General features: G+C 41.0%; 1 protein-coding gene across 1 annotated transcript; it reads left to right on the forward strand.

Moving 5' to 3' along the window:
• The first annotated feature begins 13119 nt into the window (after nt 1-13119).
• cunh4orf54 (chromosome unknown C4orf54 homolog) lies at nt 13120-26088 on the forward strand. The gene is made up of 2 exons (XM_038732881.1): nt 13120-17770; nt 24094-26088. Exon 1 carries the CDS (start codon nt 13155-13157, stop codon nt 17748-17750), a length of 4596 nt encoding a protein of 1531 aa, XP_038588809.1. The 5' UTR covers nt 13120-13154; the 3' UTR covers nt 17751-17770; nt 24094-26088.
• The last annotated feature ends 579 nt before the right edge of the window (nt 26089-26667 follow it).

Below are 26667 nucleotides of genomic sequence, written 5' to 3' on the forward strand. Positions count from 1 at the left end.
GGAGCCCTTCCTGCAGCAACTTGTCTCTGTGTGTGTGTTCTGTGTTAACTGCAGAAGAATATACAATAACCTTTACAGAACAATAGTTCAGAACACAATACGCACACCCACATGTGTAATCTGTGCTATCCCTCAGTGTGGGCAGCAGAAAGTTTAGCAGGGACAAAGGGCATGGATGCTCAGGACAGAGAGGAGGGATATTATATGTCTGCTCTGGCTAAGTAGCTGAAAACTGACCTTTCAGGTGATACTTCAATTAAGATAATAAATATGAAAAAAATACAGTTAATGTGTATAATTGTCCCTTATCAACTCACTTGGTTATGCTGATTTGTTAAGTATAAAGCGTTGGGACTTGGTTAGCCTAGCTTAGCATAAATACAGGAAGCAGGGGGAAACAGCTAGCCTGGCTCAATCCGAAGTTCAAATATACACCTACCATCACTGTTAAAGCACTTGTTGTTTCTTGTTTGTTTAAAACACACACACACACTAAAAAGAAAAAAAGGGTTAGGTTATGTGCCGGAACTATTTCTCGATGAGCAAGCACTTCTGTGCAGCATCTCTGGCTATATGTTTGTTGCCTCTCTGTGGTGACTCCAGGAAATATTTCAAGTATTTAAAAGCACAAGCTGAGATCGGTTAAGTAAGCACCTTTTCATTTAGCTCACTAAGACCCTTAAAGGTTTTTAAGGAGCCAGTCAAAAGCAACATTAAATGTAAACGGATATGTTCTCTCATGTTCACTCAGTCACCTCTCTAAGATTTTGACACCCTCACTAAATGCATTGGAGCTCCTCGGTAATGAAATCTTGCATCAACACATTCTGTGCTCGGGCGGCAGAGGACTGCAGATCATTCCAGCATGAGAGAAAGGCAAATGGACAGGTTTCTAGACCATGACAGGGCTTACACAGATGGACATTCCTAATTACACTTACTGTCAGTTAAGTAAAGTCAAGTTTAAAGAAGAGCACATGATCGATATGAACACATCAAACCTTTTATTATCTCTGCCCCCTCTCTGTGCTGATGACAGGCCAGTGACAGATGGAAAACAGTCTGGTTCTAAGGTCTCAGGACCTTGGCTAGGTGTTAGCACTATCATATCCTCTCTGAAATTACAGCTCATTTCTGTATGTGCTACACTCAAGAACCCCGCACTAGACTGCATGTTATATGTTGACCTTTCTGCCACTGCTGTGGAGTCAGTGATCTGCTTCTGGTATTAGTCCATGATAGCAAGTTGGAGTCTTTGGTTTTGTTAGTTTGAGGCTGAAAGAATAGTAAATGCTCTCTACTTGTGTAGTGACTTTTTTAGTCTTTCCGACCACTCAAAGCACTTTTACACCACATAACAGTCACCCCATTCACACATTCATACACTGATTAGAAACAGAAGTGAACACATTCATACACTGATTAGAAACAGAAGTGAACACATTCATACACATGGACAAAGATCCACAGTTTCCTTGGGACACAGCTTGAAAACTTGAAAAGCAAAGAGCAGGAAAAAATTTAGTTGGTAGCTGTCGGCTTTTGTCTAGCTTGAATTCGGATATCACATAGGCTAATTAGCTCACCGAGATAACTTGGGTTGGCTGCATGACACTTTTAGTTAATAGCAAGAGTAAATACTTAATAAAATCAGCTTGCTTTTTTTTACTGAGCTTTTGTCTTTTTACTTTACTGAGAGAAATAAAAAGGATAAATCTTGTTTTCCAGAAATTATCTGAAGAATCAACAGTAATTATTAATTAAAGCAAGAAATTCCCCGTGCACAGTAACAACAGTCAGGTGCTGGTAGATACAGGATCTCACAAAAGTGAGTACACCCCTCACATTTTTGAAGAAATGACTTTGCTACAATGTAAAATAGTGAGTGTGCAGCTTGTATAACAATAATAGCAAATTTGCTGTCCCTTCAAAATAAATCGTCACAGAGCCATTAATGTCTAAACCGCTGGCAGCAAAAGTGAGGACACCCCTAAGTGAAAATGTCTCACTTTGTGAGATATTATAGCAGGACAAGGTTGAGGTCAAAAGTTCAACTTTTGACTTCAACCTGGTCCTGAAATCATTCACACAAACACAACAATTTTTGAAGGTTTTAAGTCTCCTCTATGTATCTTGCTCAGTGGTCTGACATTTTTGCTTTCAATTGGCAGTGGTGGAAATGGGGGGAATGCACAGGAACGCTGTTACAGTAGTAAAATTTGGGAGGTTTGACACTGTTTCTAAAGCGTGTTCATCAAACAGATATATTTTTTGTGCTTGAACACACCACAAATCCAGATAGTCTCCATACAGCCAGTGGGAAGGCGTGACATTGCAGGTTCTCTGGAACTGGTCCCCAAAGCATTTCTGTGTTGGCGTTGTTACCGGCTACAGGTGTGCTGGAAGCTGCAGTGATGTGGACAGGTACGTGTCCTGCGTCTCTGATGCATGAAAATCTGAAATCTGAAAGGACGCAGTGAACCACTATCGACACGCCCTATTTTTCTTGTGATTTGTAGTCACACACACACACATCTTTGAGATATCTAGTCTAGTTAATGTAATGTTAAGCTTGATTGTTTGGACAGTTCATGTGTTTATTGTTGCTGAGGAGAGGAGACAAATCAAAGTACAGAACATCTCTGGCAAAAACTCACTGCCTAAAAGCATCTATACTTTTTCAGACTATAGTAAGCTCCTTTCAGAGCCATTATACAACATTATACAACTACTGTAACAGGTGGAGTTATACTCCTCGTGATCAGTAAACTGGTTTTCATGTCTTTAATCATGACTCCTTAATGAAAGTGTCTGAATTCACCTATTTTAGCTGCTAAAGAAGATGTCTGCTGTCCTGTAAGACACAGATAGTTTTTACTAGTTATTTCATGACATAGAGGTCAAATGTATATTATCTAAGTGTTAATGGTATGCATTTATTTCTGTTTGCTGCCATGCAGATATACTGTGGTAGACTGTGACAAGGACTGTACTAATAGCAGTTGTGGTAGGAAAGGAGGGGTGCACTCTCCTCGTTAACCACTTATGTAGCCTGCTTAATCCTTTCTGACTAATGGCCCGACATGATTGAGCGCCTGCTGTATTAATGTGGACTCCAGAAGTAACTGTATCTCAAGACCTGCAGTCACCAGGCCGTCTCACTAAAATAGTCCGCTAAATATATCCTGTTGTGCGGCTGGGTTTACAGTAATTTAGCTCCAGTCCACGTTTGGAGCAACAACTGAGGTTCCCATACTGTTTGGACCAGCAGACTGTTGGAATTTCACCAAACCTGTGACCTAAAGACTTGTCTAGGAGGGTAAATCTGGACATGGATTAGTTTGGAAAACCTCCTGTACAAGACCTCTTTACAGAAGTCTTTTATTTAAGCTGGACTGAGGCAACATCCACAGGGCAGCTGAGGGTCCCATTTCTGGTTTCATTCCCTCACATGTGACACAGATCTGAGGTTTTTTTTCAGTTTGAACAGGAAGAATCTGCTTTAATCAAGTTTTTGTCTTTTACCACGTGGACTATATGGATATATGATGCAAAACTGGAATGCAACCTATATGTGTCTTGGTTTGAGTGCAAAAACTGGAAGGCTATGTTTACTCTGCAAACATTAACATGCATAATTTTTTCTCATAGATGTTCATGTTATGTATTAACTATGGCAGGGCTGGATTAACCTGCTTGGAGGCCCAGGGGCAAAATGTTGCTAGCCCCTATTAAACCCCCTTTAAACCCCTTCAGTGTGTACCGTCTATATCATGTCTACATTATTCCTGACAATTAATAATGATATAAATCATCCACTGCGATGGACTGGCGACCTGTCCAGGGTGTACCCTGCCTTTCGCCCAATGTCAGCTGGGATTGGCTCCAGCCCCCCGCGACCCTGTACGCAGGATAAGCGGTTGACGATGGATGGATGGATGGATGGATGGATAAATCATCCACAGCAAACTCTACAACTCAAATGAAACAACAAAACAACACACTAGGCTAGATTTAACTTTACCAAACGGGTTTGTATCCCAGACGAGCCCTCCCACTCATCACAAACTGGCTCAGGGAATGTGACAAGGAGGGAGACCATGTAATAGAGAGATTTGAGCATTCATTACAGACGTGCCCTCGCCAAAACGAGTTCCGACAATGCTGATTAGGCCTCTCTCCCAGGGTCTGAAATTAGCTGGGGGTGAAATTGTCAGGCCCTCCGCCGCTTTAGTATTGTGGCAACCAGTGCACGCGCCTGCGTCACACACAACACACACACAACGTGACGGCTTGCAGGCAGCACCGGAGAGATGGGAGTCTTGTGGAGATTTGTACTGAGAGAAGGACTCATTCATTGGTGGTTGAACTGTGGGTTTTGTATCAAGCACTGACAGTATAATACACCGCTGTGAATGTAGTGTTTCTTGTCATCTGTCCGTACCTGATGATAGCATATGAAATTATTTCATGCCATGACCCCTAAAATTATCTTTCTGTGAAATTATGTGACATTTCTTCTCCATTACTCAGCCAGCAACCCATTTTACATTTGTCCCTTTCTAATCTGCTTCCCTCTTATCACGGCTGACATACAGTATAATGATATATTGATCGTGCCTCTTTAATTGAAACCCTGTGTTGTTCAGTAAGGTGGAGTTATTGTCTTGTACTGAAAGACATGGAATCTTTGTGCATGCAAACATTGCATGTAATATTTTTGTATTTTGTAAATTTAGGTAATATGTGGTATTAATTTTATTTATTTCAGTTAAGTAAAGCCAGTGAGCAAAGCCAGTATTTGCCGCTCATTAGAAATATATATTTGGCATTGAAAGGATTCTTCTTCATAACCTTACCCGGCCACAGAAGAATGTGCTACATTTAAATAAAATTCTACTAAACTGAATGCAAAACCAATTGCATTTTGCGTTCTCAGCTGAATTCTCTGGCACTCCCAGAGTGGCTTTGCAGATGGACAGGGACAATGCTGCTCTAGTTCCTGGCAGACTGGTCAGAGATCAATACATTGTTAATTATTTAAGTGGATTTATTGATTTCGATGTATTCTTTGACAATAAAGGATCATGTGTTGTTCTTCATTTTGATTGTATTGTATGTATTTTATTTGGCGTTAGTACAAATTGGCACAACATGTGGTTAAGTTTCATTATTGTATAATCCTTCCAAATTATAGACCCAGTTGACTGGACCAATATGTACTGTACATTCATGAAACAAAAGGAAGAGGACACATTTTTTGACCTGTTAATCACTAATACATTGTGTTATAGTCGTGCTTACAGTGTGCATTGAAATGATTTCTAGTTTCTGGATTTCCAAATCCAATTTCCTCAGTGTCTCTTTTGGTCTTGGTCCAAGTGATATTTCATTTGTTAATTTTTTTAGGTGTGTGCTGTACAGACATCTGACAGTTTGGGAATTTGTGTAAAACACAAATCAACTACCACAGCAGGAATGGCTGCACAGGATCCTGTTACGAATATGACATTCTCTATGAGCACCACATCACTGACTTCTTATCTCTTATCCATATGGACTAAATAAGTATTTCCACAAGATTGACATACCTCCCTCATACCTGACATACTTCTCTTTAATGGTGTGTAAAAGTATACTGCACGCGTCTTCTCCATTTCAGCATCTGTAAATCTGTGAGTGACCTTGTGATCTCTTGAAGAAACCTGTAAACATGCATTTATCCAAATTACGTACACCTGACTTCACCTAGTCACACCTCCTCTACCTGGCTTGGGCAGTGTGAAACATGTAAAGCCGGGATGCACTGACTAGTCTATCAAGCCTCGCTTTCTCTGTTATCCTGGATTTCGGATTTCTGCTTTTGTGAAACAGCCCCTTGGAGTCATGGGTGAACTGTGACAACTAGTTTGTTTTGTGTTTACAACTGAGCACCACAAGGGAGTACTTTTCACTGGGACATGTTCCTTTCAGTGTGTCACTTCTCATCACACACATCATCCTATTTTCAGGCTACATAGAGACTATTACCCTACCATCTGATTGTAGCCTGAAAGGAAGACCTGCAAACACTACTCAGGTAGTTTTATTAGACACAATGCCTTTATAATACCGGTATGTTATTTGCTAGATTGATATAAATATATAATGTGCAGAAAGTAGTATTTACATATTTAAAGTTGTTCTTCCTTCTGACTTCACGTGTCCCTCTGCTTCTGAAACCAGAGTAGAGACTGTCCGAACGTGTGCACTGTTATCTCCATTTGTAAGACTACAAAGTTGTTGGGGAGAGATGAGTGAGGCCGTGGGATGAGAAGGAGGCTATGATAGCAACTCTCCAGTGTGACCGTTCAGAACAAAGACACTTCTGTCTGTGGACGTGTTTGGACTTAATGTCTTATGAACTAGTTCACTTCAAGCACTTATTGGCTTTTATTGTGTCAGTTGACATTGACCTTAAACAACAGTACCAGTAATCATGTCACCACAGTCAACCTCCCAGTTGGTAAGGCTTGAACTATTGTCAGTACCTGATTTGAGCCAATATACCTGCATTATGAATGTATCCAGAATACAATTGGATTTATATTATTTGCCAAAATAAGCATACCTTTGGCAGCATTAACAGAAAGCAGGCAGCTAATCTTTGGGAATATACTGAGACAGTAAGACTCAAAGCTGCATACTATAACTGAAATGTGTTCAGAACAATACCTGTAGTTATCATAAAATGATGATGACAGATATTCTCTGCAGGATTCTTTCTCAAATTGGTGTAGGATGTGGACTGGGTTCTGGTGTCACACTCCTTGACACAAGCAGAGCAGAGTTTCGCCCAGTTAAGCTCAGGGTCATCTCTGGTTTCCCACTCAGTATCTTCTGTATTACACTGCTGGCAGGGGCTGTCGGGGAGATTTTGTTGCCTACCAACAGCAGACAGCACAACCCCACTCATAGCCTGGTGGTGAGTTCAGGGTTCCTGCCAACCTACCATCAGCATGCCCAGTTATTCATTCCAATTAGACTGGACTCCCTGACGCTGGCTTCTCCAGTACTATAAGCATACAGTGGTGATTCTAGTCACTTAAATATCTCTCTCATACTATCAACGTTAATGCTAAATATTTTAATCTAGATATTATCATTTTCATTGATTTTGTATAACCTAAGCAGTCATGAGAAGAAGAAAGTAAACCTCCTCCTTCAATTCACTGTTTTTTTACTTATCTTATGTTTTTTTCTTACTTAAAAACAATTGTGTGGTCTGTTTTTCCCAAAAGTAAACCAATATTCACAAACCAGGTGGGAAAAAAAGAAGTTCTCCCTTCCTTCTTCCACAGTCATTAAGAGAGTAATTTACAGACAGGTGTTACTAATCAAATGCACAAGATTAGTTAACCATCAGGAAGTGTACCTTCCTCCATGAAAGCAGAACCTTTGGCAGTGTGTTCTGGAGCACTCAGGTGTGTGTCTACATCATGCCAAAAGAAATAAAGGCCAAATAATCAGCCATGACCTCAGAGAAGCAATTGCTGCTCATCAATCTGGGAAGGGTTATAAGGCCATCTCCTAACAATTTGGAAGTCACCGTTTCACAGTGAGGAGGATCGTTTACAAAATGGAGAGCCTTCATGACAGTGGCCAGTCTTCCCAGGAGAAGGGGCGTCCCAGCCAATTCTGTCCAAGAATGATCAGTGATCAGACATATAAACCAAAATCAAAGAGCTGCATCAGGTGACCTACAGGCCTCTATGAGCACATTACATATTTATCTTCATGACAGCACAATTTGAAAAAGACTGAACAAGCATGGCTTTCATGGAAGGGTGGCAAGGAATAAGCCCCATCTCTCCAAAAAGAATATGGCAGCACAACTTAAGTTTGCAAAATTGCACCTGAACAAACCACAAAAGATGGAACAATATCATTTGGACTGATGAGACTAAAGTGGAGATGTGTGGTCAACATGCACAGTGCCATGTTTGGCGAAAACTCAACACGTATCACCACAAACACCTTATACCGACTGTCCAGCATGGCGGTGGAGGGGTGATGATTTGGGCTTGTTTTGCAGCCACAGGATGTGAGGAAACTTGCAGTCATTGACATAACGATGAACCACTTTATACCAGAATATTCTTGAGACAAATCTGAGGCCATCGGTCTTGCAATAACAGGACAATGACCCGAAGCACAACAAAAATAATCAGAAAAATATGGAAACGGCCAAGTCGAAGTTCAGACCTCAACCCCACTGAGATGCCGTGGCGAGAGCTGTGCAGAGACGAATGCCCTCATACAAGTAATGTTGCAAAGAAGAGTGGGCTAAAATTTCTCCAGAACGATGTGAGAGACCGACTAACTCCTACAGAAAATGTTAACTTCAAGTTATTGTTGCAAAAGGGGCAAGATACTGAACCCCGAATTGCCCCTGGTGGCTGTTCCGCCAGTGTATGAATGTGTGTGAATGTTAGTTTCTGTTTGAGCACTTAGGCTCAGTGTATGAATGTGAGTGAATGGTGAATGCAGATGTAGTGTAAAAGCGCTTTGAGTGATCGAAAAGACTAGAAAGGCGCTATACAAATACGGAGCATTTAAAGGTAGGTATACATGGTAGTGAATTAAAGGGTGTACTTATTTTTTCCCCACCTGGTATGTGAATGTTTTTTTCTTTTAGGAAACAATGACTATATATTGAAATCTGTTGGGTTTTTTTTATCATCACCTGAGGTTATTTTTTTGTTTAAATAAGTTACAATAAGGAATGATAGCAAGCAACACAGGTATCTGTTTCAATGTGCAAATGGGAACAGGGCCATTGTTGCATGACAGACGTGAAAAATTATGAACCTATCCTTTAATATAATGGAGAGTGCTTTACGGCGTTAAGTTACAACTGTATACAGTATCTTTGAATACCATAAAACTTTCATTAAAACCCTAGTCCCAGTTGGACCCCTCTCCGCTTTACTGGCCTGGTGTGGCTTCACATTTTGACATATAAACGCAGGTCTCAATTAGAAACCTGGTCTGGTTTTTTATAGAAGTTCTTTGGATGTATGAAACCTCTTGAAGCCCACCAGGCCACCTGCTAGAGCTAGTTCTAAGCTGCTTAGATCATGCAGACTAATATAAATATTATCTTTATATATTGTCAGTATGGACATGCTGCAAATCGATAGATCGGTCACATTCTCCACAATTAAAGTATATCAATATATCTCAAGAGATTGAAAACAATTGTTGTCACTTATCTGTGATTTACAGTGTGTTTGTTTGACAGACTGTTGGGTGTCCTGCTTTTTGTGTATGTGTTGTATGTTTGAAAGAAACACAAGTGTTTAAACTTATTCTAGAGGTTTCCCTGTCCCTTTAGGCTATGGGTGTAATGACTTCTTACTCAACTGTCAGAGCTGGACAAACCTTTTCTATTATTTAAAGCCCGATAACTGGGTGACATCACAACCCCAGCCATATCTCCACCCAACTTCAACGTGTGCAAAGGTCTATCAGCCAGAATAACTGGAAACACTGTGTGGGTGTACAGGCCCTTTAAAATGTGTTTTTTATCTTGCAGTACAAAAGATGAGCTGTCCGTGGTGCTGAAGATTCACCTTGATGCCATGTGTTCTTCAGTTTCACAAGTACACTGTGGGCTTTAACCAAGGTGGTAAGTCACAGCTGAAACAGTGAAGCCAACCAAAGCCTGCTCAGTTCCATGTAGGCCCAAAAATGACGTAGAAACCCTGTGACATCCCGTCACACATGAGAGATGTAACCGTATAGTTTAGATTATAAACTCTCAGTGAATCTAAAAAACTATTCGGCCATCAGTGACGCTGCGTTGGTGTTTGGCAGATGAGCCCTGTAGGTGGGCTGATCAGACAGTGACAATCTGAGTCAGACAAACACACTGTGACTTTTGTATGTGCAGCGCTGTAGCTACCAGAATTGCAGTGTTGCTGCCGTCGCTCTACGTTACTGGCTTCGTCCAGTAATATGCTGTCTATGGCTTGGCCATGCCCACAAATGTTTCAAATTCTACTGGACATCCGAGGTTCAGAAGATCCTAAATGTTAGGTTTACATTTGGGGTAAATGTTTATTAAATGTGTTAGGAGTTTTGCTAGGACATTTGTTTAAAGCACATTTATTTAAAGCACTATACAAGGCATGTATGCCTTAAAAATATGGCTTCTGAGATTTGTGGAAGAAGCAGATTGTAACAAGAAAGAGAAAGTGGCCCTCAGTCACCTTAGTGGTGTTGGTAAAGTTCTCTCGGACCTATAGTTGTTCTTTTTTCCTCCTCCATCCTCTTTCTTTTCCCTCTATTTGTTCAGGGATTAGCTCTCTCAGTGTGATATGAAGCATTTAAAGGGGGAACTACTGATTTTACAAGTCAACGTCAATTTACTTCTTATGGTTAGTGCTATTGAGCATGTGAAAACAGTTATATCTTATGTGTCTCTGGAGATTTGTCAAGTCTAAGAAAGTGATTTGCTTGAGTGACATCACACAATTATTTGTCTCAGATAGACGTCAGAGGTAGGAGAGGAATTTTTTTTGTTTTTGATTGTAATCCCAAAAATGAATGTATCGCATGTTGCCTAAATTCTTCTGAGTTTATTTATAGAATTTATCATAAAAAAGACATTTTCATCACACAAATTGTGGGAGAGTGGCAACAAGGACAGGACCCCAGTGCAGACTGTTGAGAACAACAGGACAATTTCAATGATTTATTGATTCTGAAGTCCTACTTATTTGAAGGTCCAGGTTAAAGTTCAGGTTACAGAAGCTCAAAAGCAAACACACGAGGTGCAGAACTAACACTGCAATTGGGACGAACTGACAGAAGAGCAAAGGAAGTGGATTGGTATATGTAGAAAGCGGCTAATAAGTGAATGAGATGCAGGTGAGGTGGTGGGTGGGGAAGGCAGCCAATTGCAGAGCAGATGAGGGAAGGGGGAACAGGGGTGAGTTTAGCGCCGACAAAATGTAACGTTTTTTTCAATGGAAACGGTGGCGCCTCAAGCACCCTGTTGTGTACGCAAGCCCACTGCATTTCCCTGCCTTTTTAACACCGTTGTGTAACGTTGCACAACGTTGCAAGGAAACATGGCCTTCAATCCCAAAAACGTTGCGAACCTGTGCAAAACGTTTTGAGATTGAACTCGCCCCAGGTGTGGAGATGGGTGGGGCAGACAAGTGATGGGGAAATGAGGGAAATGAGGGAAAGTCAGAGGGCAGCTGGTTGATGGAGGGAAAAGGCAATGGGGGGCCTGGGGAAACAGAAAAATGCCAGGAGAGGAGGGACATGGAGACTGTGACACCACTCTGTTTCAGTAGCCACGAGGTTTAATGTCGAAGCTCCACTGAAACATCAGGAACCAAATCTGAAAAGATCTTGACTTTGATCTGACCAAAATTAAATGTGATCTATTTATGCTTTGTTGGTCCCTGGACCCCACGGACACAGACTAACACCCCTGAGAGCTTCAGCAGCCAAATGTGCACTGTGGCACACTCCTCATGGGGGTGTGCTGTTGCTGAGTTGTTGTCACTTGGGTGTTTATCTGCCAGACAGCCTTCATCTAACGTGTCACAAAACCCTGCACACATTCCCTCCTGTCTAACATAGCTGCAGTTTTCACATTTTGTCACAGTGCCTATATTTGAGCTTGACTATGGTTGTGTATTTCTAAAAACAGCCAGAGAGCTGTCTGTCTGCATGGAAATGGTTTTGGTTGGTGTGGCAGAATGGGCCAGTCAGTGGCCTTCTTGTGTCAACTCCCCTCCGACATTAGACCAGGTCTGATAAGGTTTGTTGATGAGGAAGCCAATCTAATAAGGCTTTTACCGGCATATAGTTACACAGACATTGAGTGGGAATGTTAAAATGTTTTATGCTCCACACAATCATGGGCAGTGGACAGTGAAGGAGAAATATTCACTAAGATCATTTACTTAAGTAATATCAGCAATACCACATTGTTACTATATTTCATTACAAGTACAAATCTTCCATTGGACAATACTCCTCTTCTCAGATTTTTTATTATCATATATTTTATATTTACTTATTTATTTTATTATTTCTCTTTGTCTCTCTCCTCTCTCTCTTTTCTCCTTCATTTCTTATCATTTTACCCTTTGTCTGTTAGTTGAACTACTTATTTCTTCTGTTTGTTTGATAATGTTGTAAGAATACAATGTTTTACATTTTAACATGCTTTATTTTATTTCTCATTTACCTATAAACATGAGTATAAGTGGATGTACAGTGCGTGTGTGCATCTATGTATGTGTGTATATAGCTATGTGTAGTCGTAGCAGGTGTGTAATAATACAACTAGCCTATATGCAATCTCCTGTGGCTCAATTTTTTTAAAAACTAAATTAAATTCATGATTTTTCCTTCTAGAAAATTTAAGTTTAGAAACTACTAAGAATATTCTTACTGTATTGACTGCTTTTTTTTCAGTTTTTTTAAAGAAAGTAATGGTGGCTTTATGGACTCAGACAATAGCATGAAAATAATGTTTTTAAGAGTTAAAGTTAAATGTTTCCATCTGAAATATAATGAAGTAGAAGTAAACTAGCATAAATATATATGTTAAGAACGAGTAGGGTCTACCTCTGTATACAGTAAATAGCCTACTTAGTCATTTACACCGTCTACTAGTGTTCCTTATAGTCAAAAATAAAATAGGCCTAATTACTTATTTAATGTTATAAGAAGAGATTATCTATGATTAGTTAAAGTGTATTCATGCACATGATTCATTGCAGAATTATAAAAAGCTGATGTTTTGTTAGAGTATTTATGGTCATATTTAATGAAATCATTTTACATCAACGACCTCTATTGGTCCGCGAACCCCAGCTTGAACCCCAACCGTGTGGCCTAGACAGTGGTTAGTAATGTCTCTGGTCCTTTTTAGATACCCGTCTTTAGGCTTCACGTCGCGGTGAACTGGAATGTCTGGAGCGCTTCCGTGTCATCAGAGTGTCTGTCTACCCAGAGCCTTGCGCGCTGCACCATCTCTGCCTGAAGGACTGAGGAATCCGGGTTGGGGGGGGCGGGGGGGCTCCATCGCTGCCGTTTCTTTTCTGCCAGACACCGAATGTGAACTTAAACCGGCGGGTTCAGCTATGAAGACTGAGCAAAGTTGTGTGGAGACACCGGCCACTCTCCGGGGGGCCAAAGATCTGCTCCAAAAGCTAGCGCCCGGCGAAGAGGTTGCCCTGGAGAAGCAAGTCGACAGCAAATACGTCGATTTGGAGTTAATGGACGTGAACACATGCGGGGTAAAACCGGAGAAAGACTGTCCCTTTGGTGAAAAAGACCAAATGTCTGTCCTTTTTAACAGTAGCGGCACCGGAGCTCTGCGCGCACCGGCACCAAACCACGAGCTGGCCATTACTGGCGAGACTGAAACTAAACAGAAAGGGGGTTCGGAAATTGGGAATTGTGCAGAAGATGTCAAGGAGAGGCCCTCTGATCCATCCTCGTCATCAGATCGTCCTTATCTTCACGCAAAGTCAGACAATTGCCTCAAATCAGGAGACAAAATCGAACCCGCCGTAACGCAGCCCGGGGTGCCAAATAAAGAAGACAACAAAGCCACACCCAGCGACCAGGAATTACACTGTAGTGATAATTATCTGAGCGGGAGAAGTGAGTCGGATGATTATGAGGAAGATGATGATGTTAGTTTGGTGCTTTCCGACGACTCCGTCCCGTGCGTAACGGAGGATGAGTCCCATTACATTACCACGCACGAGATCCAGCTCTCGGAGCTTTCTGACCATGAGGGGGACTACGACGTGGGCTCCTCCGCCAGCTGGGACATTGAGGACGACAACCAGGTGTACTCTTTTGTCGATTATGCTTCTTTTGGCGGTGATGGAGCGGCGCAGGAGAGGGGGGACCGGGGCGCAGCAGCAGCAGCAGCAGTCAGCACTCTGCTTGAAAGTGATCTGTGCGATGCGGCCAAGTTCACCAGCTCAGATGAGAGTGTGTTAAAGTCCCAGCAGCAGTGCAGTGGCAACAGTGCGGGACAGATCCACCTGTCAATCAGAACCACTTCTCGAGCTATAAATGACCCTAGCAACATCCAAGAGCAGGGAAATATTCTTTATCATGCCAGGCGCTCTGGAGACATGAGTCGCTATGTGTTTAGGGGAGTTGATGGGAAGGCAGAGACGTTGTGTGACAGGGCAAAGTGTTTCATAGCTGCGCCCGGACGCTTGCACTTTGGCCGCAAATTGAGGGGTAAAGAGGTCACCGGGTGTTCCAGCGGTGCGTCCAGCGCTGTCAGCGAGCTGGACGACGCTGACAAGGAGGTGCGCAACTTGACAGCCAGAACCTTCAAGAGCCTGGCTTATCCTTACTTTGATGCCATTAATTTCAGCGCATCCAGTGAGTCCTCTGCATCAGAGCATGGGATAGGGATAAACAGATGGTCCACGTTTGTCGACCTGAAATATGGCAATATGAATATGTCACAGGGACTGGACCAACGTTTTGTTTCCCATAAAAACTCAACGGCCTCATTTGAAATAGCCAAAAATATAGACAATAGAGGTTATAAGGACATTACACTGGCAAGCATCAAACCGCCCACCAGCAAGATCTTCACTCTGAATGGGAATCCCCACAGCGCATCGACATCTACAAAGAAAATAGAGCTGATGGGGAAATTCAGTCAGGGCCAGAGTGGGGTCATTAGACTAACAGAGACTCTGAATTTTCGTTGCAATGTCAAATCGGGAATGTCTGGGGGAGAAAGGCGCACCAACTTTGCACAAAACGCCACAGGATCACGTTCCACAGATGAAGTTACAGTTAACAGTTTGCCAAGCGGCCAGAGGAGAGGGGCCAGCAAGCCGCCCTGTAAAACCATGGAAGACGCACACAAGAAAGCCATATTCGCCTCGAGTCTGATCAAAAATGTGATTTCTAAGAAGATGCAGTTCGAGCAGGAGCGCAAGATGGAAAGAGGGGAGATAAGTGAGCCGCATCCGACGTCTTCTCCGTGCTTTGTACACCAGGAGAGCGACAGCCACGGGGGGAATAGGAGCCGGGAGCTGCACAGACAGAGCTCCAAATTTTCCGAGAGCAGCTCTGACTACGCCATAATGTGCGTGGATGAATTAGGGGACATCGTGGACAGCGGCTCATGTGATACCAAGAGCGACTCTCGGAGAGGAGACACGGCCGCCCCCGCATCAGAAACTAATTTGGAACAGGCAAATGAAGCTGGAATCAATACTAAAAAAGGCACATTGGAAGCGTCTAAAAGCACGCTGCTTCGCAGCCAAAATAGCGCGTTCAGATGCTGGAAGGACGAGGAGCTAGAGTTTCAAAAGGATCATAAAAACGATGAAACTCTGGAGGGGAAGTCGCCTTCAGCTAACGACAAAGAGAGCGAGGGGGATCAGTACTCATCGGGCAGAGGCAAACTGACTAAAATGTCACATTTGTTTGTGCCAAGCATCCAACTGCTGGCCAGTGACGGAGAAGTCGGACAGCAGCTGCAGAACAGCAACTATTCCCCATGTGGAGATGGAGGAGGGACACAACTGCGCTCCGACAACACTTTATACATCGAAGACTCCAGAAGGGTGGCTACATCTAAATCTCCGGAAATTAAAATTAACTTAAGGAGCGTCAGAGACAATAAAAAGGAGCCTTTTGGCGTCTCCAAACTGCGCGCTCCTAATATAGGCTGTAACACAGCCAGCCTCATCAGAACAGATGACTTCAAATGCCAGGCGCTGGCTGCAGCTTTAAAGGGTGAGTCTTCAGATAAAGTGCCGCATTTCATGGTTAGAGACATTAGAGATCACAAAGGGAAGCTGCAGACGCCCATACACCAAGTCAGAGATGTGCGCAAACTTGTGAAAAGCTCCTATCACTTTGTTTCTTTGGATAACAACGAAAATAAAACCAACGTTGCCTCTGCTGACAGCCATTCAGAGCAAAAGAAGCAAATGCCCTATCGAAATCCCAATTCCGTGTCCCCTATAGTGATAAAATGTCAGTCTGTGAATACAAACAGTAACGGAAAACAGTTATCAGAGTTATCTAGACGGGAGTCGTTAGACATAGACAGATCGTCTCCGGAGGGCACTAAAAGTGCTCCTCTGCAAAGGGCAGCAGGGAGAGCACCCATAGGTAACTCAAATAATTCATCAGAGGGAAGCATTGGATTGAGAACAGAAAGCAGGATAGCTTCAAAGAAGCAAGAGATAACATCAGATATCTCAGATAAGAAACCTGAATCAAAGATGGCGAACCAGGTTGCTTTGGAAAAACTCCAGGCAGCTGTGAAAACCATGGAGCAGCTCTATGTATTTGAAAGAAATGAATGGAAGAGGAAGAATGAGCCCCAGCGCCTGACAGACAGCCATGTGCTTTCACTGATAGCCAGCGATGAACATGGAGGACCTGAGGAGGAAGGAGCGAGAGCGTGCAACATGGACAAGACGGTCAGAAGAGACTCCTATCCTAACACTGACAAGACGCCACCAGCAGTAGCAGTGTCACCCGGTAATGCCATCCTGCTGAGGCGAGAGGACAAAATCTTTCAGACTCCCGGCAGCCGTGATGACAGGCAGGTTGCTAAGTCACTGCAAGCCACCAGCACCACGGGGAACAAGAACATGTTCAACCTCAGCTCTAGCTTTAAGGCCCCCGCAACCGCAAAGACGCCCCAGCCAAACAGCGTCACACAAACACCTTTCAGCACCAAAAGCTTCACCCCAAAGTCCCCCAAAGTGCCTGTGCCCTTAAATATCAGCCAGAGGAAGCTTAGTGGTCATGAGGGAGCTGAATCAAAGGAGGTAGAGAGGTCCACGCAGGAGCTCTTTAGCGCCTCAGCTGACAACGAGAACTACCTAACCATTCCGGTCAAGTCTCACGCCAGCAGCAACAAACAAGCCTCATCTGCTGAACAAACATCAGCGTACACATGTAGCACCCAGACACACCTAACCACACCATCAAGCCACTTGGGATCCGGCAGCAGAGGCCAGGAAGTCCACAACCAGTCCCCTAAACGCTCCAGCATTGTGATGGAGACACACTCACCAGACATCCCTCCTGCCACCATCTACCACTCCTTTCCGTTGGGCATGTCCACCAATCAGCCTCAGGTGTATTGCTTCTCCCCAGCTATCACCCCTGCTCCCACCCTGGACCCCTTCCAGGCCACCCAGAGGAAGATGCTCCTCGATCCCACCACTGGAAACTATTACATGGTGGACACTCCGGTGCAGCCAGCCACCAAGCGCCTCTTTGACCCCGAAACAGGCCAGTATGTGGACGTGCCTATGCCGCAACCTCCTATGACCCCGGTGCCCATGCCGATCTCACCTTTGGCCCTCAGCCCTGGAGCATACGGACACACCTATATGATCTACCCAGGCTTCATGCCGACACCATCCGTGATCCCGGCCCGGACGCTGGTGCAGTCGCAGATGTCGGTGCACTCCGAGGTGGAGAGTGGCGAGAGAGGCTCGTCGCAGCAGACTGAGGGCATGTACATGGAGAGTCCCTTTTACATGGCCACTGGAAAGTCTCCCCAGGCGGCTCAACAGCAGGCCACTGCCCACAGGCCGCCACAGGGCTTCTCCAGCGTCAAGCAGCCGGTCATCAGCATCACCTCCCAGCAGGGGCCCAGGATCATCGCCCCGCCCTCCTTTGACGGGACCACCATGAGCTTCGTGGTGGAGCACAGATGAATGGAAGCTTACCTGGACAGGTGAGTTGTTATAACTATAAATATCCAAAGACAAAAGAAAAACTGACATGAACGCTCATTAAAGGTTGTCTCAGTGGTATGCACACAGGGAGGATGTTAAGTGGGCACCGTTTCTTTTGAAACCCTTATTTTAATGGGATGTACAGTATATATGATCTAAGGGGACACATCTTTTTTTTTTAATGTCAACCGAGCACGAGACTTGAGCAGTCTGACTACCATTCTGGCTGGCCAGGTACCCCTCCAGTCTGTCAAAGTGCCAGTGGTAGCCAAAATTCTCTGCTTAGCATCAAAGGTCGTTCTGGTGAACCTGTGTTTTACAGAAAGGTTCCCTGCTTCTTAGAAGGTCTGAGCATACAACAGGATGCTAATATTATAAATGTTAGGGCTTCTCATGCTATTGCTAGGATCTCAACTACTACCAAAACTATGATGATTGCAAAAGAATGAGGACCAATTCGTATGGAGACCTAAAGTGCTCAAAATTACACACATTGTCTAAAAAAACAAAAAATGTGGGATTATGAAATACATATGTTATTGATTTTTGGCAGTGTGGTAAAAATGGCCTCATGAGATAAAAAGTCATGTTTTGGACTACAATAAAAATGACTTGCAGTGATCTGTGTTGTTGAGAAAAGCAGGATGGAATAACAATTTATAAGATTTTCAATTTATTTTATTTACATAGCGCCAATAGCGAGCCGAGTTTTAAAAATATATACATTGTTAGCTAATTTATTTTATGTCTGTATGTATTTATATTATTTATTTCACAATGTCTTATTTATTTATTTTGATCCCTTTGTGTTCCGTAGAGGCTTTCATCTAACCTCATAAACGCTCTAGTACGTAATGGTTTGGTGGGGACAATTTTATATCTACCCTAAAGGCAACTTAGTCACAATGCATTTATTAATGTTCAAGTATCATGCCAATTGTATAAGGTCATTACGCACCCAGTGGGTAGTGTTTTTATGTCTTTTAAAGCTTTCTAATCTAATAATCTACTAGGATTCAACAGGCATAAAATATGAAGAGACAAGATGTGATTGTAATGTTTGCAAGTAATTCAGCAAGCAAGCTAGTTGTGATATCACAGCAGAGATACAGAGGATTATACTGATATAAGACTCTTCATGGGCTAGGTGTTTGAATGTGTGTGTGGCATGGTGGACATGCACTGTGTGCAGCAGTAAAAGGTCAGGTGGTGGCAGGAGTTTGTTATGTGTGTACATTGACTGCTTCAGCTGCTGCTGGACATCAAGAGGCTGCCTGGCAGGTCAGAGTCGCAGCAGGGTCAGCCGGCTTTTTATAGGACCAGTCATTTTAAGAGAGAGAGAGTGAGAAGGTTCACTGATCAGTAAACACAACATGAAACATAGCAGCAGATAGCAATGTGGATGAACATTTGGAGTTCCCCTTCTCATCTGAGAAGGACACCCACATATTGGAGGGCTCAGTTATGTTTATAAAGTAAACAGATAGTCTCTAGCCTGATGGTTATAGAAGCCCTGAAAGTCAAGTGAGAAAAGCTAATTGCAGTGATCCATTTTCTAAGTCTGATTTAAATATGTTTTTCTCCTGTGTTTATGACTTGGCTTTTGCCAGGATACTTTCTCTTATTGTTTTTTTTTTCATCTGTGAGGGGGGGGGGGAGTACATTTTGTGTTTATTGTTGTAATACACATTTTGGACACAAGAGGCAAAATATGTGTAAAATATAATATATGCCTTGGATTTAGAATGCATGGATAAATTACAACTCACCTTACGAAATGTTAGCAGGCTACACACATCCTGATGTTAGCATTATGAGCATGTTAGCATGCTGATGTTAGCATTATGAGCATGTTAGCATGCTGATGTTAGCATTTAGCTGAAAGCTTTACTGTGCCCAAGTACAGCCCTGCAGAACTGCTAGCATGGCTATAGACCTTTATTGTTGTTAAGCTTTTACCAGTCACCTCTCTTTTGTTTTCAAGATGTGTTTTTTCCACTGTTTATTATATATATATTATATTTTTTATATATTTTTACCAGTGGTTGTGTTATTTTACCAATTATGTGGTTAGCTGTTGTCTGGCTGAAAGCAATTTAATTTGAGGTTTACTTAAGGTTTGGTTTCTGAAAGAATTATGACTGCTGTGATCAATATTTTTCAAGGAATGCAAACCACCATACAGTATCTTATTGTTTGATAAGAATTTATTTGTTAAAAGTGAATTTGCTGGTTCATATCTCATTAGACTTTCTCCCTGTCTGTCATTTTTATGACAGGGTCATAAAAAATCTGTAATAATATCTTAACCGTCATTTTAATTGAATTTGTTTAATGATATAGCCTATTTAATAGCACTAGTGCGTCTAGTGTGTCACATGGTCCCATTTTTATTCAAAATGTTCGTCTCACATTGGTTTCACTTACAGCAGTGGCCAGCAAGAGCAGCCCCGCGGGCCAAATGAAATATATAAATGAATGAATAAATGAATACTTTGACAGCAGCTGGTGCTGAAATAGATCTCAGTCATGGCAGCAACAGTTACTCACATAATCACTTCCTCTTAAGATTGTGCCTGCAAAATAAAAACCAGAGAAAGTTTTTTGTAGCAATGCTTTATTTTGAGTTGAATTGAGAGCTTTTACTTTGAAAAGTTTGATGGATGTGGATCAGTCGCACACACTCCAGCACATGCTTTCTTGTGAGCATGTGAAACAGTCTCTTCAAAGTTAATTTGTTGAAGAGGGAAAAAATACATATTTGCCCAAGAGGGAACTAAATACACAACTCTCTGATTGAAAGGCCTGTGCACTACTGACTGAGCTTACCAGACATCCAACAATTGTTGAAACACTAGCTGCAGCTAGCTGATAAACATTATCAGTATTACTGGCTTGTCCTTCACCCTCCACTGCACCCTCTTTTTCACCTTGTTTATCAACCAAATCACACTTATTGGGCTTTCTAGAAAAACTTCAGACACTCAGCTGCCGGGACATTTTGCGATGTCAAGGTTATGTGTGATATAGCCTACCAATGTGATGGCTAAAGCCAGCTAGACAGCTTCATCGGTCTATAGTATGTATTTAATATGGTACAGAGAGTTTGATTTTATTTGATTGTATTAATCAGTGCTTGAAGTGGACAAAATAGGTGCCAGTGCCCCCCCGAACTATCCTCAACCTTAAGGTGAAAGTAGTAAATTTTATAACATTAACGACTTTGAGCATTAAATACTTAGTTTCCTGCATTCTGGAGACATTTTTCTGCACCAATTTAAAAGGGAAACAAAATTAAGGTGGCAGGTGACAATTCAAAATATGAAAAAATAATGCAATCTAATACAGTAATCAGCTTTTGGACAATGCACATTTGTTTCTTCTATATTTCAGTTGCATTGCATGTTTTTTTATTGTGCATTGTTTCATTTGTTATTTTACATTTCTCGTTACAAATTGTTTTTCAGAACATTTCTAAAAGCATTCAAAAAGTGATGGAGAAATTCTGATTTTGACCTGTCCCCAGCGTCCCCAATGAAATCTGTCAATATTTGTAAATGCCCCGCCCCATCCAGGCTGTGATTGGTCAGTTCACGACAAGTGACATTGAACTACCAACAGCACACATTTGTTTTCCTGTAAGCAACTCATTTATGCAGTTTTTTTTAACCTCTAAAACATTTAGCAGAGGAATGTGCAGCTCATCCTCCTCCATGTTAATCTAATGTGACATGCCTCGGCCTCCGTAGTAGCTGACAGGCCACTGGCTGCAGTCGAGATGAGAGAAACACTTTAGGAGGAATCTATTTACATGTAATGTAATTAATTTGATGCCAAATGATTGGTCACATTTCTAAATAATAAAGTCGTAGTGACTCTACTAATAATGGTATATAAATACATTGGATTTTCCAAAGCAAAGATGTAACAATACATCTTCATCCTAAATCGTACACCAGTGCACCAATGCAAATCGATGAATCTTACCATTCCTATCACTCACAGAAGAAAAGAGTCAACCCACAACTTCCACTGAACTACAACTAAAATAGTAAGGGATACTTGGAACACATGGAAATACTGGAATACTGCCAATTCAAACATGTGCTGAGTCAAATAATTCTCCACCTGCTGTCTTTTCAGCTTCACTCGGATAGAGCGGCTTCATCTGCAGAGCTGGTGGGTAGAGAAACTGATTCGGTGTGACCCACTGTGTAACTTGGTGTTAAAGTGTAAATTTTCATTTTAAATATGGTAATAATAGTTAGATACATCATTTTGCTACTCATTTTACAGAGATAGTTTAGGACTTTTGAAGTGGGGGTATGAGGTACTTATCCATAGTCAATGGAGGACTGCAGTAGGTGGTGGTGAGCGTGTCCCCAGCGAGGAGAAGCAGAGAGTTTTACCTGTACAGAAGCTAAACAATGCTATATTTAGAGTATTTTCAGTGCTTCCGCCATTTCCTTTGGGACTACATTTTTGCCACCGTAGAACATAAGCGCAACTTGGCAGTGCACTGTATAAAGGAAATGACCTTGCAATTATGAACACTAGTGCTGTAACCATTAACATTCTTTGATAAGTTTGGTCATCTCAACCACCACCAATGATGAATCACCCGGTATCTTTAGGTTAAGTGCTTCTGTGAATAACCAACCTGTTCATAGCCAACTGTCTGAGGCTAGGCTAGGCTGAGATTCAGTTAGAGACAAAAATCTGATGCCACTATTCTAGATAACCTAGGACTAATCCCAACTTTCGTATAAATATTTTCCCTTTTAAAAAAACAATACAAACCCACTGGACGTATTTGAAATGTTTGCTACATTCCACTCCGGTAAAGCAGTTGGCAGTATGTAGAACATTAGCTGTAACAGTGAGGGGAAGTCAACATATACAGTCTATGCGATGGACGAGGCATTGCTCTACATCGTATTTCACTAGCATATACCCCCAAAAATAGATGCGTGAGAGCCGGTAAAATGATTCACGATGTGCGAGTAAAGATATAACCTACAGTAATCATTCTGCATGAATGGTTATGGTTATTGACAAGTTAGTACTTAGCATTAATTAATTAGAGACCAATGTAGACTGTTTTTATTTGCACAAGGATTTAATGAATCCACAAAAATAAAACTGCTGTACTGGAATTAATATTAGGCCTTTACTAGTGGAAAAATATATGAAATTATATTGAATATAGTAACTATAAGTAAAATATTATCATTATACTAACAGTTTACTATGAAATTAACATTATACCGCTTGGTTCATTAGTGTTCCTGGCTGTGACGACAGTTGTTTGGGTCACTGGAGACACCTGAAGTCGTATCTGAACGAGCGTCATGGCATTTTTACATACAATACTGTCCTTTCATCTCTTCCCAGGAAACTAAACAAACGCTCACATTTGGCCTCATTAAAAAGCTGGCACTCCCTGCCTGTCAGTCACTGAAGAAGCTTCTCGGAGGAGAGACGAAACATCTTTGAGTATCCTTAGAACACACGGTTTCTTGTGACTCTACCATCCTATTGTACACAAATGAAACCTTTCACATGTGGAAACAAAGTTTTCTCTAATGAAAGTACTGCTGGTAAATGGTGTTGTGGGTTATCAGCAGTTAATAGTGTGTTTGTGAGAACGTAGTGTTTTGTTTTCTTGGTTCCTAACAGGGCTAAGCTCTGAGTGGATGCTGGACTGCTCTGGGTTTCAGTCTCTTGAGTGTGCTACCTGTCTATTTTATTGCTGGAGGTGATCAGTTAGGGCCCTTCTATACAAGGGCTCATTTACATCCTGGTTAACCTTTTCTCATCTACACAAGATATAAAAAATATGCATTTCTTGCTTTGTTTTATAAAAAAATGTAAAGACTCACTTACTTTGTAGGCCTATATTACATTGACTGCTATATTTTCTGTTTGTTACTGTCATTTTTTTCATTTTACTACAATTATTGCATAATATCTTTTATAAATATTATTTATAATAGGTCTAGAAATTATTTATAGCAATATTTATAAATAGTGTTTATGATAAATATAATTTATAATGTTTAGCCAAATATCTATACCAATTAACTTTATTTTTTTTTTTACCATCTATTGTGTATTGGGTTATATGAATGTGTCACTACAATTGCTTTGAAAAGCATAAATCATCATTTCTCACCATTTGTTTTGATACCTGAATACCTGAAAACATAAATAGTTAATCAACCATGCTGAATTCATTGACATAATACTTTTTTTAGATCAAGTTTTTTCACGATTACCTAATAACAGAATTAACATGGCCAATCCTTCTTCCCTCTTGCAGGCAGGGCAAAGAGGGACCTCTTGGACAACTCACCTGTGTGACCTGCAGACTGATGTACTTTTTAAGCCCCATTTAACATGTATTTCTACAGTATGCATATCACTGTAATTTTTCTGACACTGAGTTGATGATTGTTTTGTACTTAAAAGAGTTTACAGACTGTGGATCTGCCGGCCAATCCACCCCTTCTTTCATTTTGAATCAACTGTTAGTTAAATATGTCTAATTTCCTGTCTAACCCAACATCAAGCATTCTTTCATAATAACTACAATGATGATGTTGTCAGAAAACAATACCACATTTGTGAAAAGATCATCATGTTTTTAGAAGTGTTCATGCAGGAAGGTATTATATTATATTCAAAGGATTAAGCCATGTGAATTATAAAGGATGTGGTGGTGTTTCAGGCAGTCAGTTTTCTGCCTTCTGAGCTGCTGAGCTGTTTGAATGTAGAAAATCTTTAGCTGTGGTATTGTTTTGGATTCAAATGTTGCTCCATCCCTGCCCCACTTGCCATGTATCAATTTATTTAAAATAATAATAATAATAATAATAATAATAATAATAATTTTAACTGTCAAAAAGTCCAAATTAAAGGATCAATTTACCCAAATTACTAAAAATATGCTGATTCTGAAAAAAATCAGTATGGGAGTCATATACCAAGCAAATTGATTCCTAAACTTAGCGAACAGATCAATGTTGTTTACAGTATAGTAGCTGTTTACAGCTCTGTAAATGACACACACATTACTTATCAGTGTTAGGAAAAATGTGTTTAGAGATATAACTTGTGCCTTAACAATCAAAAAGGAATTGTACAATGGCTCACATGCAGTGACTCACTTGTTTAGCGCAGCACATGGGATAGCCAATTAACAATAACAATAAATATTGTATTACATGACTTAAAAACAGTTTTTAAATTGACAATTTCCTGCTTTTATTCTAAATAACCGATACATTATACTGAACCTGTATGTAAAGTTTCCCCTGAACTTTCATGTGCTCAGTTTAGTTTAGCAACAAGTCTGATGAGCAGACGCCGCTAGATGTAAGGGAGAAAATGTGTATTTTTTTTGATGTGTGTGAATGGACTTTGAAATCCCAAATGCAGAATTAAATTGTTCAATTTTTACTGTTCCAATCTTAAACTTGAAAATGAACACATAGTATATAACAGAGGTGTGCAACACAGCAAAAATAACCTCCCAATATTTTTCACCAGTTGTGTGTGATGTTAGTCTTCCAAAGTGTGTATATTCCTAAACAATCTGTTTAATCTATTTGTGCACTTTTCCATTTAATCACATTATAATAGTTTGTCACTGAACTCAAAGTCCTCTTCAAACTCACTGGTTCCACTGATGGAATTTGAATTATCATTTATATCAGTTTTTGATGCATGGAGAAGAGTTTTTTTTTTTTTTTTTTACTTCTGTGCAACAGAGGAAAATAAAGCTTGTTGTTGTATTTGAAATGAAATTCTGTATAAGTGTAAATACTTTTCACAGGTCTCAAGGAAGGCCTGATGTTCTGACGCGTCACTGAATGATTTCTGTGATTCAAAGCCTTGCGCAAAGACACTTAAATAGGGTGGGGTTTGAACCCACACCACCCTGCTGCTTTAAAACCATTACTATGAACTTTCTGGACAGACCGTTAATACTGTGAAGGTAAAGGAAAGTAGATTTGTCATGAATAGAAAAAGTGAGGATGTCTGTTTTGAATGAGGGGACTTTTATTTGGAAATGTTGAATGCACCATGCACCACAGGGACTGGTGGGTTTAGATGGACAGAGAGAAATGAAACGATGGAGAATTTTGTCCAAAGTAAAATTAATGCTCAAATGAAGACTTTAGGTTTTTAATTTTGATGTGGTTTGAAAATGTACAGTGTTGTGTCAAAATACCGTAAGGGATGTTTCATCAGATGCTGATGTTAAATTTGTTTGTGCCTTGTGAAAATTTAATAAATATAAAACCCTTTTGCAGATCTCTCTATTATATTTTCTACCTGTTGTTTGTTGTTTATACATGACCTACAGTATGAACCACAAGCACATAGAGCTTCAGTAAAACGTCACTGGAATATACTAGTTTAACTGTTGTTGTTTTTTTCAAAAACCACATACAATCTTTAATTGTTCTGCTAGTCTCTTGATCCTTGAACCTCTGGAGTGGGTGGTACATATAAACACAAGTGACCACACACAGCATCAAGTTCTTTGAGGTGTGGGATCCAGGTAGGATCTGTATGAACCTGTGGAACATATCTGGTCAACTAAAGACCAAGAAAACTGTCATGTCTAAAGTGGGTTCCTAGAACAGCTATCATGATTATATAGTGTGTTATATTTCAAATAGCTCAGCAACAGTCACCACCTCCGACAGATGAAGGTAGATGTGTAAATGTGGAGGTTATTCATTTTCAAAGCATTACTCAAAAGTTAGGCTTTGGAAAAAATTAAAATTTACATACCTCTTCTGTCCTACCTCCACGGTCTGGAGATACAATTAATGAATTCATTAAAGAAATACTTATTCTTATTCAAATATTCAAACTTCATGAT

This window comes from Micropterus salmoides, unplaced genomic scaffold (assembly GCF_014851395.1).
Source record: "Micropterus salmoides isolate LMB-PRFRI ecotype aquatic unplaced genomic scaffold, ASM1485139v1 Ms_hic_scaffold_2, whole genome shotgun sequence".
Taxonomy (NCBI): domain Eukaryota; kingdom Metazoa; phylum Chordata; class Actinopteri; order Centrarchiformes; family Centrarchidae; genus Micropterus; species Micropterus salmoides.